This window comes from Cannabis sativa, chromosome 2 (genome assembly GCF_029168945.1).
Source record: "Cannabis sativa cultivar Pink pepper isolate KNU-18-1 chromosome 2, ASM2916894v1, whole genome shotgun sequence".
NCBI classification, from domain to species: domain Eukaryota; kingdom Viridiplantae; phylum Streptophyta; class Magnoliopsida; order Rosales; family Cannabaceae; genus Cannabis; species Cannabis sativa.
In genome coordinates, this window is record NC_083602.1 from 2,374,133 (window position 1) to 2,387,142 (window position 13,010).

Consider the following 13,010-nt stretch of genomic DNA (forward strand, 5'->3'; position numbering starts at 1 on the left):
TCTGTTTGATTTTATTCTTGACCTCCACTATTTGCCTCCAATTTCAGTTACTCTGCATGGTGGAAGAAAAATTTTCAGATGATATGGACCCCCAAGAGATGAGCGAGAACCTCCAATTGCTTAGAGGTCACCCTCTGTCCCGCTTAGTGGACGAAGATTGAATGGATTATCCCGAACCAACCTCCGCCGCCGTCACACAAACCATTTATGATGGCCACGTCTAGGTGGATTGTGGACCCTTTCTTATTATTAGTAAGATAGATTTGGAAATTCCACCAATTTTGATCCTTCAAGTAAACACTATGAACCTATTTCATTAAAAGATTATCTTGCATAATTACCGTTTTAACTAATTATTTATGGGTAAATACCATTTTAGATCTTGTATTTTGTAAAAGTTATCAATTGGACCTTCTATTTTGTTAAATGATAAAATAGACCCTCTATTTTTTAAAATATTAAAAATAGGACACTGGACTCAATTTTCAATAATTTTATTTTTTAGTACAACAAACTTTAAAACAATTTTTCACACGAACATATACAGAAAATGTAACCAGTTTTGTCATAACATCTCTAGATCAGATTACTATTAAGTTTATTTTCACAAAAAATCAGCTCAGTGTCCTTTTTGTACAATTTTGGAAAATACAGGGTCTATTTTGTCATTTAACAAAACAGAAGGTCCAATTAATAACTTTTACAAAATACAGAGTCCAAAATGATATTTATCCATTATTTACTATACTACTTAAAAATTAGTTTACATTTTTTTTAATTCAAATATTTTCAAATTGTGATGCATACTTGTATAGATACATAAGAGGTGTTAGTTTGTATATAGTTTGGTCTTAATGGGAGCTTCCCAAAAAAAAATTGTGAAAGATCATTGTAATTGCATGCAACTAATTACATACTTTTGTAATTATTGGACAAGAACGTTGTCATATATAATACATTTGTAAGTTTACAAAAAATATTATTAAATAAATTTATTCATCCCGAATATCCCGACCATCTCAATCCATATGGTAGATGCGGGCTAGTCGGTAGGTCTATAGTTCGAGATGAATAGCATGGTTCAATATTATTTTATTTTTTTGAGATAAGAACTTTAATGTACTTATCACTCTAAAAATAAATCTCCCAAAAAACAAAAGAAAAATTATCCTTAAATAAATGACAGTTGAATTATTTATTGGACAAAATGCAACTTTATCTATTAATTTGTCACCCTTTTCAAAAAATAATATCTAATAAATTTTGTTTAATGTAACATAGCAAACTATGTACTCATCTGGATCCCTATTGAAAATACCACCTCTCATCTTTGCCGGCCAAAGTTTCTGAAGAAAACATAATTAGTTAATTAATTAGATATTTAACTTTCTGAATAAAACACATAATATGCATAAAAAAATTATTAATAACACAAAGTTTGAATATAACAACATGTAACTAATGAAAAAAAAAAGATGATAGCTCTAATATTTAGTATACAATTTATTTGATAGTGTATATTATAATAGTTAATATTAATGTATGCATTTTATTATTTTTTTCTAAAAAATTATGAATAGTTTACAATATTAGAAAAATAGCTCAAACAATGAGTTACAGGTGTATTTTTTTTTCTATACGTATAGATAACTATTTTGATCTTAATACTTAAATATATTAATTTTAAATTATTCAAAATTTTTCAAAATATACAATAAGATATATCTGTTATAAGAACATTTTAAATTTATTTTTAGAGTGATAAGTACATTATTATCCAAACAGATTAAATAAGCTTGCAACAATTGAACATTTACTTTAGCAGAACATCTTTTATTTTTTTAATAATTTCTACAAAAAAAAATAATTTAAAAAAAAAAAAAGAGAATTACAAACCTTAGGGATGACAAATATTGCTTGTTCATCTACCCTCAGTTCTCGAATGCCAAAGTCAAGCCCTGCATGCATGTGGATATTTGCATTTAATTATAAGAAACATTTACACTATAAAATATTATTACAAAAATTAGTGTAATCCTATAATAATAATCATTTACAGTAATTAATGTGTTTTATTATTATTATTATTATTATTATTTTGTAATGGGTATTAAATTTTTACCTTTACCAAAATCATGTTTGGTGCCGATAACAAGGTCAGCTGTAACATCATCCTTTGATCCTTTCACTTTTTGCTTTTGGTTATAGATTGTATACCTTATAGTCACCTATCATATATTCAAAGAAAATAAGACTATATATATATATATATATATATATTTGTCAAATATATATATAATTAATGTTTTGTACGTATATAGCTATATATATATATACCTTCTGATTGACATGTGGATGACTCTGACCTTGACCATAATATGGTAATAACTTCTTATAATACATCACAGAATTATCAACTCGAAGCTCCTTAAAATCATTAGTCAATAAGAGATTTTTGCCTGCACAAAAATAAATATATATTAATCAATGAATACAATACTTATTATTCTACTAAAGATTGACAAAAAATGATATATTGTATAATATTTTTAATTAAGACACTTAAAATATTTGTTGAAAAGAAAAGACACTAAAAATATTATTATTTCTAAAACTAGAGTTATAAAAAATTAAAAATTATAAGGCTAAAGTTATAAAATAAAAAACTGTTTTTAAAAAACATCAACCACCACGATTTGGGTTTTGAAAAACTTCATTAATTTTTTTTTTTTTCATTTGTTAAAACACAATGTAAGATAATTTACAGTAGTCAAATCATCAGAGTTTGAACATTTGGTATAAACATGTATTTCTTTAAAAATATATAATTATAAGATTCCGTTAAAGAGAGAACATAGATCTTATTAATTTATACATAAAAACATTATAATTAACTATAATGATGATATATAATGAAGATATAAATAAATTCTGTATGTACATTATTATTAGCTCCATTTTAAATTTAGATAATTTTAATGTACTATAATACAATGGAACTTCTATCCAAGAATATACTTAGGACCAAATAAATTATATTCTAATTAAAAGGTTACACTAGAAAAAAAAAATTAAGAAACCAAAAAATATCAATGTAATAATAATAACAATAAATAATCATTAATACTATATCATAATAGAAATATTTTAGAGTAAATATAATTTCATACATGTATTATAATTTAAAATAAAATTATTAATATATACTTAAATAAATTTACAAAATACATGTATATATTTTATTAAGATGTAATTATTCTTATATAGAGGTATACTTTGTTAATACAGGACTTAGAAAATGTATAACTAATTACAATTTAGAGGTTATGCTTATTTATAACTGGCCCAAATCGGGACTTGATTTTCTTATAACAAATTAGAGTGTATTCTTATATAGAGCTTCTACTGTATATCTATATATATATATACTAAATTATTAATTGTAGCGTATTCGATAATAGTTTTAAGATAAGTAATAAAGAATACTATTACACAGTATACTTATTTTGAATTTGATATATATTATAGTATCAAAAACCATTAAATATACATTTTATATTATATATATATATATATATTTGATGATACAGTATTAAATTTGATATATGCACCAACCTTCAAATTTTGGAAAGATTTGGAAAGTGTTTGGATTAGATATCCTTCCAGCAGACGTAACAATACTATATTACACAAAAATAATCAAATAAAATTTAGTAATAATACAAATTTCATTATTTGTGAATTAAATATCAACATAATATTTATATATATACACATACCGTATTCCTTGAATTGGCTTTAAAATTTGAAGCTTCCACCAAAATGAAGTAATGAAATTTAGAAGAGAATTTCCGAATCTCATGGTCATATCTTCTTTGAGTGTTGGTGTAGCAAAGAATTTCGTTAGGCTGATATTATAGTCAATAGCTTGAATTTGGAAAAAAGCTTGAAGCGAATAAAGAGGTGTCGCCAATCTCGATTTCGGTAGGAGGTTTGTACCTCTATTATTAATGTTGGAGTTTACAGAATTTGACAAACAAGAAATATTGCCTATTGGGATGTGAAAATGTATAGGATTCATATAATTGTAAATAGAATTAAGAAAGAGATTTGTAATAGGTTTTCTCATTTTAAAAGAGAGAAAATAAGTAAAGAAAATAGAATTTGGTTCTTGGGCAATATAATTTCAGGCTTACTTATATAACTTCCTTTTGTACTTAAACATCTTTATCATCAAGGGATATAGTTATGTATTTATAGACATAATTGAGTGATTAATAATTAATTAATTATTCTTAATATAATAATAATTAGACAATGTGAAAATACTAAGAAATTTCCCAATCAAGACTCTAATTACGTGTTTTTTGTCTAAGAAAAAATAAATAAATTAGCTAATGCAATGGATCAAGAGAGCCATGTGATTGTGAAATAATTAATTAATTTACTTATAATATTAATTAATTAAGGAAGTCAACCATGTATGAAACTTCCATCTCAAACAAGCCCTAACACACTATATATATTAAGTCCATTTATAAATTTCCAATTAAGAGTCAACGGTCAATGTTAATTTGTAGAGAAATGCCTATAAAAGAAAAGAAAACAACAACAACAACTATATAATAGAGTTATATTATAATGGACAACGGTGGCAGCCAACAACTTTGAAGTTTCATAATATACTTATAAAAAAGAAAGTGTCATAATATTAATATTAAGTATTAAAATATTGAGTGTCTTATATTTTAATTTAATAAATATTATAAAAAATTACTAATTATTTATAAAATACTATTTTATAGTGGGCACTATAGCTGTAAAAATAGTTTGGACTTTTCAGACACAGTTTGGGAGGCATGAGCACGATTCGTTGTGAAAAAAATAAATTTGGCGTCGGGTGCTTTGTTACGTACAATACAAAAAATATGAATTTATACACGACGTCACATAAGCACACAAATAAGCTAATTTATAATTTGAAAACACAACATTTTAAAAAATCCAATAATATAATAATTATATCTATTATGTATGATATATAGTAAATATTTAATATCTAATAAATATAATTATTTTTTATATGAACTGTACTTAATTAAAAAATATGTAAGAGTTATTGATTAAAACTATATAAAAAGTATATATATAGTTCAATGTAAATATATTTAATTGTCATAAAAATGTGAAAACACAGAGTACGATTGAATTTGTGCCCTTGAAGAAAATAGCTTAATCTATTTAAGAGAAGCAGATTATTATATATATATATCTATTTTTATTTTTTTTATATAAAGTGTGCCTATATAACATAATTCTTGGTTTATGAGAAATTCATAGTAACTTTTTATTTATATTAAAAATAAAATGATTTATTATTAAAAATAAAATGGTTTATGAAAAATTCATGGGTTACTTTTTATTTATATTAAAAATAAAATGATTTATTATTAAAAATAAAATAGTTTATGAGAAATTCATGAGTCACTTTTTATTTATATATAATAAAATAAAAATAAAATAAATCTCATTAAATTAAAAAAAAATAGAGTTTTAGATTTTTTTTATAGTAATCCATACGAGTGTTTGCCCCCATTTACTCAAAAATCATCATATACTACTACTACAGTCATATTCAATAGTGTAATATTGTGTGCAGTCATCATAGTTTCTACAGAAAATGATATGCAACTTCTTAAGACTTCCATGTTATATACAACTATTAGCTTGTATTGTCTTGTTATAGACTCATTCCAAGTGGTTTTGAACCATTTTTATATACTCTGCTTTTTGCAGAAATTTTGATCGTTGCATTATTTCACTTAGAAATCATAATGATATAGTGCAAAACCTTTGTTCAAAGGGCACTTAATTCTGAACCATAGAATCTCAAACTTTATAGATGTTACCAGCAGCAATGTAGATTTGCATAGCAGGATCAGATCAATGTCCAATGCTCTCAATGTTAGTGCTGTTTTCTCTAGAGTTAATGGGCATTCACCCATTTTTTGCTTCTTCATAGAGTCTATTTCTTTCTGTTTCCACCATGGATACGCATATGTACAATGTATATACTATGTAGGTCAACACTACTACACTGTACTAAAAGAGCAAAGATGTAGTTCATCTTGTCATCCAACTTGCATCACATCTATCTCAAATCTAAACTAATCATTTTTATCGGATAAATTTTGAACTAATTAATATGACACTTTGATAATAGACAAATAATGTGTATTAAAGTAAAGATATATAAACATATATGATTACTTGAGTTTTGTCAATTCTTCAATTTCATTAGTGTTGCAACTTTCAAAGCAACCTGAGAAGGCCAACATATATCCATTTCATATCTGAGGTTAAGAACTACGAATGGGTCGTTTCTTCTCAAAAGCTCTACGATCTTCTTGCCAGTCTCTTCTATTTTGGGAGTAAATTTCAAAACTCTGTAATTTACTCTACACCGCAGCTTTTGAAGTTCTAAAGGAATCCCATTGTTGGCAAGCCTTGAATCACTTCTAGTGAAATGAATTACTCCATATTTTTGCAATCTTGGAACTACCTACAAATCATACATGTATACAGTACACACACACAAATGTGAATTAGTTAGTGCTTCTTATGATCTACGTACCAAATTCTCGAAATGGTCCAATACTCAATTGTACTATTACACAGTTCACAAGAAAATCGAAAAACACACTTATTATTGGATTGTAGAATACGTAGATTATTCTGAATGTATCAAAATGAGCTTGTTAAGTAGTTCATTTTCTGGTAAATAAGTTGGTTCCTGTTCTCTGGCTCATTTAGGCTTTGATTGTTTAATGCTACAAGTCTGAAGTTATTTGTACTGCCAACTATTTGATTATAAGATTATAAGATTAATTCAAATAATTGTTCATATATTGATTAATCACTTTTTAATTCAATTAATAATTATTTGATGTCACGTAATTATTAATTAAGACTTTTCGTTTTAATTTTTCTTTTGTTGATGATGCTAATTTATTCATATTTTGATTTCTACAATTTTTGTGTTCAGACCATTAAGGTAGTGTTCTACTAGGGGATCTAACGAGTTTCGCCCCTTCGCTAATGGCCTTTAAGAGTTCAAATTCCAGTATTGTATAAATCTTCAATTTGTTCTATTTCTTATATTAACTGAATTTTGCTACTTTTTTCTTTAATTTACAATTTTATTGTTTATATCTTATTGGGGACATTCATGGAAATTTAGGTTTCTTTGAAATATACAATTAATGAGCATTACTTTTTGATCATAGTGTATTTTCTATGGCTGAAAACCTCAACAATCTCTACCATTTGATATCAAATAAAATAAAATTATCATGATGTATACATTATGGTTATTTAATGAGTAATTAGTGTGTTGAAATTGTCAGGCTGATATTTAGAATTGTTTATAATTGAATTGTTTCTTTGTCAAAATTAATATTAAGTATATTTATATGTTTATAGATTTATCTATTTTCTCTTAGATCAATCATGCTCATATAGCAAAAAAATCATACTCATATAGACATGTTATTTTCATTTTGTAATTTAGATCTTCTTAGTCATTATTTAGTTCACTTAAACCTTTTCTGATTATGGTAACTGAAATTTTGTTTCTTTTACTCTATCACAAAGATCTGTATTACATGTATTATTTATTTTTGACTATGAGGAGGTGGATTTCTTTATTGGGAAACATATAGCGTGACAAATTATTGTTCATATGTTGAATAATTATTTTTGATTAATGAGATTCATATATATAACTGTGTATATTGAATTCTTTATTCAAATAATTATTTTTGATTTTTACGTGATTATTTATTGTTCATATATCTAGAACCCTATTTGATTAAAGTTAAGATTATAAGATTAATTAATTTGTGATTTCTTCCTATACACATAATATTAATCTCAGCTAATAACTAATAATATTTTTTCTTTAATTTTTAATTGTATCACTTTCAAATAATATAAAAAAAATTAGCATAAATATAATATACGTGCTTCGCACTTAGTTTTTTACTCGTATTTATATATACATAAATATATATATATAATATTCTAATCTGAGTATAGTACGAAACGAATCCAAATATGAAACGAAAATACCGATCGAGCTTACAATATTATAAAAGTATTAATATATGAGACAGAATAACACGATATGACCTAAATTTAATTTGTTATAGTGTCATCTTATAATTAAATTACTTTTAGCAATTAATTAATGCATGTATATATATATATATATATTTATATATATAGTGTCATCTAATATGATGCAAGCATTGCATGGTGTATTTTTTCTTTAGTTTTCTTTTTATAAATTTCATTTTAAATTATTATGTACTTAATTATGAGTTGGTCGAGAAGTAAAGGGCAGTATGGATTGTATGTATTTTGAATATAATAACTATAATAAAATTCAATATTACAAAATTGTGTTATAATATGTTAGGGTCAAACTTTGAATATAAACATGTTAATTAAAAGCTGATTATAATTATAAACGTACGTAAATTATATTTAGAGATATGTTTTTAATGTTGCAGGTAGATCTATATATATATTGGAAAATTTATAAAAGGGTATTGTTTTTGTCTATGTCGGTTATTTTTTTAAAACTAAATATTTTGACAAATTATTAAATAGTATATATATGAATGCATATATATAGATTGTAATGATATATAAAATATTAATCTACTAATTTTTAACAAAAATAGAGTTTTAATATTCAGTTACAAGCTTATGTGGCATATTACATTTTATAATTAGATGTCTTTTCTTAATTAATTAATTTTACGTGGCTCTTGATCCTATATACATTCATGCATGTGCATGGATACTAAATCTAATTTTTTTATTTTAAAAAAAAAGACTTTAATCAAATTGAGGAAATTTCTCTTATTATTTGTTTTTCAAGCTTTCACACTGCAATAATAATTATTAATTATTTCACTAATTATTAGTGTCACAGCTCTTTAATTATATAAATGACTAGGTGGTGAGTAACATATAATTAAGTTGGTTATATTGGTATGGTACAGTTGGTTTGGGTGTCATATGTCTCTGAATTGGCAACTTGTTTGGATCAATATATGATATGGATTTTATCAAGAAATATATTATAAAAGATAATTGTGAAAAACAAAAATGATGGAAAATGTTTTTCATAAATTGGATAAGAAACTTTTATACATATATAGGGATAAAATGATGGAAAATGTTTTTCATAAATTGGATAAGAAACTTTTATACATATATAGGGATACAACTTTGTTCTGTTATTTGATATAAGGAATTCAATCCGTGAATGTACTCTATCATTGGATTAACTGATCTAAGAGTTAGAGTTAATTTAGAGGTATGTAGGATTAAATTTCATTCAAAAATGGGTAATCGGATATCTTTTGTCATTAAAATATTATTTTTTTAATGAAAAATATGACAGTCATTTAATGGTCTTCCATCTTCATTCCTCACTCGTCTCTCCTTTAACTTTCTTTTATTTTTCATTTTCTTTTCAGTCTTTGTTCTAAAGTGTTATAGGAAAAGTGTTTTCATCATGTTTAGGGCTAAAAAATCAATTGGAAAACTCAGGAAAACATTTTAAGACCTTTGTCGACAAATAATTGTGCCGAAAATAGTAAAATAAACTGCAAAATAAATGGAGCCTTTTGGCGGTTTTGTTCCTCAGCTTTTTCCGACAAATTTTGGTTATTTCGTCGGCATAAGAGTCTTTTTAGCGGCACATTAATGCGTTGACAAAAGTGTTTCGAATTGAAAAAAATAATACATCTACACTAGCAAAACGTCTGAATTTTGCTGGTAAATGTGAATTTTTGTTGTGCTGGCAAAAATCGGAATTCTTGTAGTGAGAGATGGGGTGCCCTTTTCTAAGCCCTTTCTTTCCTTTAAAAGAATCATGAAATCTACCATTCAACATTAGAATATAGGAAGTGCCACAAAACAAACCAAAATCCAATTAATGAATTGAAAGGAAAGCGAAGACCCTTAAACAAATTCGAGACAAACTCCCAATTTTCAGTATCATAAGCCTTGCTTAAGTTGACCTTCATCTAACAATGAGCATATTAATTCTCTCATATAGCCTTTGAGTAAATCTTGAAAAATGAGAACGTTGTGAGCAAGCAACCTTTTCTTAATAAAAACACCTTGGTTGCTAAGGACATTGTTTAGTAAAATTTCACGTTATCTTGTGCATATCATTTTGGAAATGCACTATAGTACAAGGTGTTACAGTAGGCAATAGGCTGATAGTCTGTTGTTGAGGTCGGGGTCTCAATTTTCAAAACCAGGGAATTAATGGTGGTCTTGTTTAGATAAACTGGAATTCGCCCCTTACCGAAAAGGACTGAATATGACCTCTGTGATTTCATCTCCTATATCTGTCCAAAGCTGTAACGCCCCGATATTTTACCTTACTTTACAAAAATACAATTTTAAATGGGTAATTTGAAAAGATAAAAAAAATCCTTAAAATACAACAAGGGGTTTTAAAAATCAAAATGCAATAGAGAAGGATCCTTCATTTGTAAAACAAAATACGATAAGTAAATGATTTTAAATAATACATTTCCATTGTATTTAGATTTATCAACTGCTTAAAATAAAACAGGCACCATCGGCGTTCTAGATCGTTTGCCCGTCCGTAGCCGCTCACAGTATACGTACCAAAACTCACCCTGCTCACTATACATAATTTCCTGTCTAACACCTGTATGGGGAAAGTAAGGGGGTGAGCTAATAAAAGTTTATACAATACCATATAATATCACACATACCATTAATGTATTTATTAAGTTTTAGCAATATCATACACCTTATTTTATAACCATAACCAAATAACTGTATACATAGAAACATTTATCATATAGGTCCATACTAATTGTTCACACCATACATATATACAGAGATCATAACTCTAATATCATACTCATAACATAATCATATCAATACTATAAATAATAATGTCATTACCATAACATTGGCATATCATAGCCATTACTTACATTACCCGGGTCTAGCCTGGCCCTACAATGTCCTCCTGGGCCTAATCTACCCATATAATAACCTGGGCCTATGCAGCCCTACCATTGTTATAGGATAGGATATCTCTATATTCAACAGTAACATCACTGTATCATATCCACCATATAACAATCTCATACACGACTAAGTAAAATCCAGGATAGGGTATCTCTACATTCAACGGCCTTATCCCGTATCATACCCTACCATGGTCCCTCACTTTATCTGAGACGTTAGCATACAACATACAACATGCAACATACAAATACAACATATATACAACCTGAAACATACAAATACACCATACAACATATACAAGTCATACAACCATAATCTATGTATTAATTCACAAACTCATATTGTGTCCATACCACACATTCTCAGTACCATATACATGTTCATAATAACAAATCATAAATCATATTTCAATACATAAAGAATTTAAATTATGCAGATAAACACATACAAAACTATCTAATTTTCTTACCTCAAATTCCGATGCTTAAGACTTGTTATCTCGTCACTACTATCTATAACAATACATGGGTCAAGGCCCTAACATTAAAATTCGCACTCTTACAGTACAGCAGAAAGAATACTATTTTTGACCAATAACTATACAAATTCAGTGAAAGTTTTCTTCATAAAAATTGTAGGAAATTCAATTATCTTTCCAATGATATAAAGATCATTAAAAATGGATTAAAACTGAGAGAGTTATTATAGTTTTATCGAAACAGTTTTTAGAATTCTTGAAGCAAACAAACTTTAGACTACATACAGCAACAAAATGATAATTTTCGACTGAGGAAAGTTCCGAATTAGAGAAAACTCTCTGCGTAGAAAATGTAGATAATTTGCTAAGCTTTAAAATGATATATAAATTATTAAAAATAGACTAGAATTGAAAAAGATATTCTAATTTTACTGAGACAATATTTTCAGGAAATATGAGAAAAATAATTCACGACAAAACTGTATACAAATACTAATTTCGACATAGAAAGATTTCGAATTTGTAAGAGGTTTCTTCTTGAAATTTATAGGTCAGTGAATCAGCTTTTCAACGATACCAAGATTACTGAAAACGAATAAGTATGGAGAGAGATAGCATAATTTAACTGAGAGACATTTTTTTTGAAAACGAGAATCATGAATAGCTATGAATCCTTAACCAACTTTTAACATTATTAGACAAAGAAATTGTTTTATACCTCAAATAATTCAAGATTCTCAAGCTAAGAGACATGGGATGGTGTTGATCGACTATGAGCGTGACTAGGTACTATGGACTTATCAAAGTGTGAAGTGGTACCGCTAAGAGAATATTGTTTCTTGGTCTTCCTTGAAGACAACTTAGTCGGGTCCTAACATGAATCCAAGCCTCGGTACTATGCTTATGGTGGGATGTGACAGCTTAAGCCCATATTATGAAGAATGAGAGAAAGTTTAGATCTAAAAGAGACAGAATTCAAATGCTTTGAGATACTCTTTTTAATCTTGTGCCATATATATATAATAACAAATTGATCTAAAACATCTCAATAATAAATTCTTATTTCTCTTATCATAACCTTCGGCTGCCACTAAGTAAATGAACCTATTAAAAAAATATTTCCCACTATTCTATGAAATTTTTAATTACTTTCAAATAAAAACTTCAACTGAACTATATGTATATCTTAACTACATCACTAAATTCTATTTACTTTCTTTGACATCATTTAACTAAAACTACTACTAAATACTTTTCAAATAAAAACCATGATTTGAAATATTCTAATTATTTACATAATAAATAAATGGCTAGACCTATATGATACAAACCAACAAAATATCTAACTTTTAAACATTATCTATTTACATATAACTTAATTACTCACATAATTATTTAATTTCTAAACAACAAGTATTATATTTCAAGATCATTATTA

General features: G+C 26.4%; 1 protein-coding gene across 2 annotated transcripts in view; it reads right to left on the minus strand.

The window, feature by feature from the left end:
- Positions 1-943: 943 nt before the first annotated feature.
- The window catches only part of LOC115721045 (uncharacterized), a 67,435-nt gene continuing 55,368 nt past the window's right edge, over positions 944-13,010 (minus strand). The window contains exons 1-6 of one of the 2 annotated variants that reach the window (XM_061109848.1): positions 3,780-4,210; positions 3,616-3,680; positions 2,338-2,459; positions 2,123-2,228; positions 1,897-1,958; positions 944-1,346 (exon numbers count right to left, since the gene is read on the minus strand). In XM_061109848.1, the coding sequence (XP_060965831.1) occupies positions 1,254-1,346; positions 1,897-1,958; positions 2,123-2,228; positions 2,338-2,459; positions 3,616-3,680; positions 3,780-4,129 (798 nt within the window). In that variant the 5' untranslated portion in view covers positions 4,130-4,210 and the 3' untranslated portion in view covers positions 944-1,253. Of the gene's footprint in view, positions 1,347-1,896; positions 1,959-2,122; positions 2,229-2,337; positions 2,460-3,615; positions 3,681-3,779; positions 4,211-13,010 lie in introns of those variants that run through there. The other variant, XM_061109850.1, reaches the window with a different exon arrangement.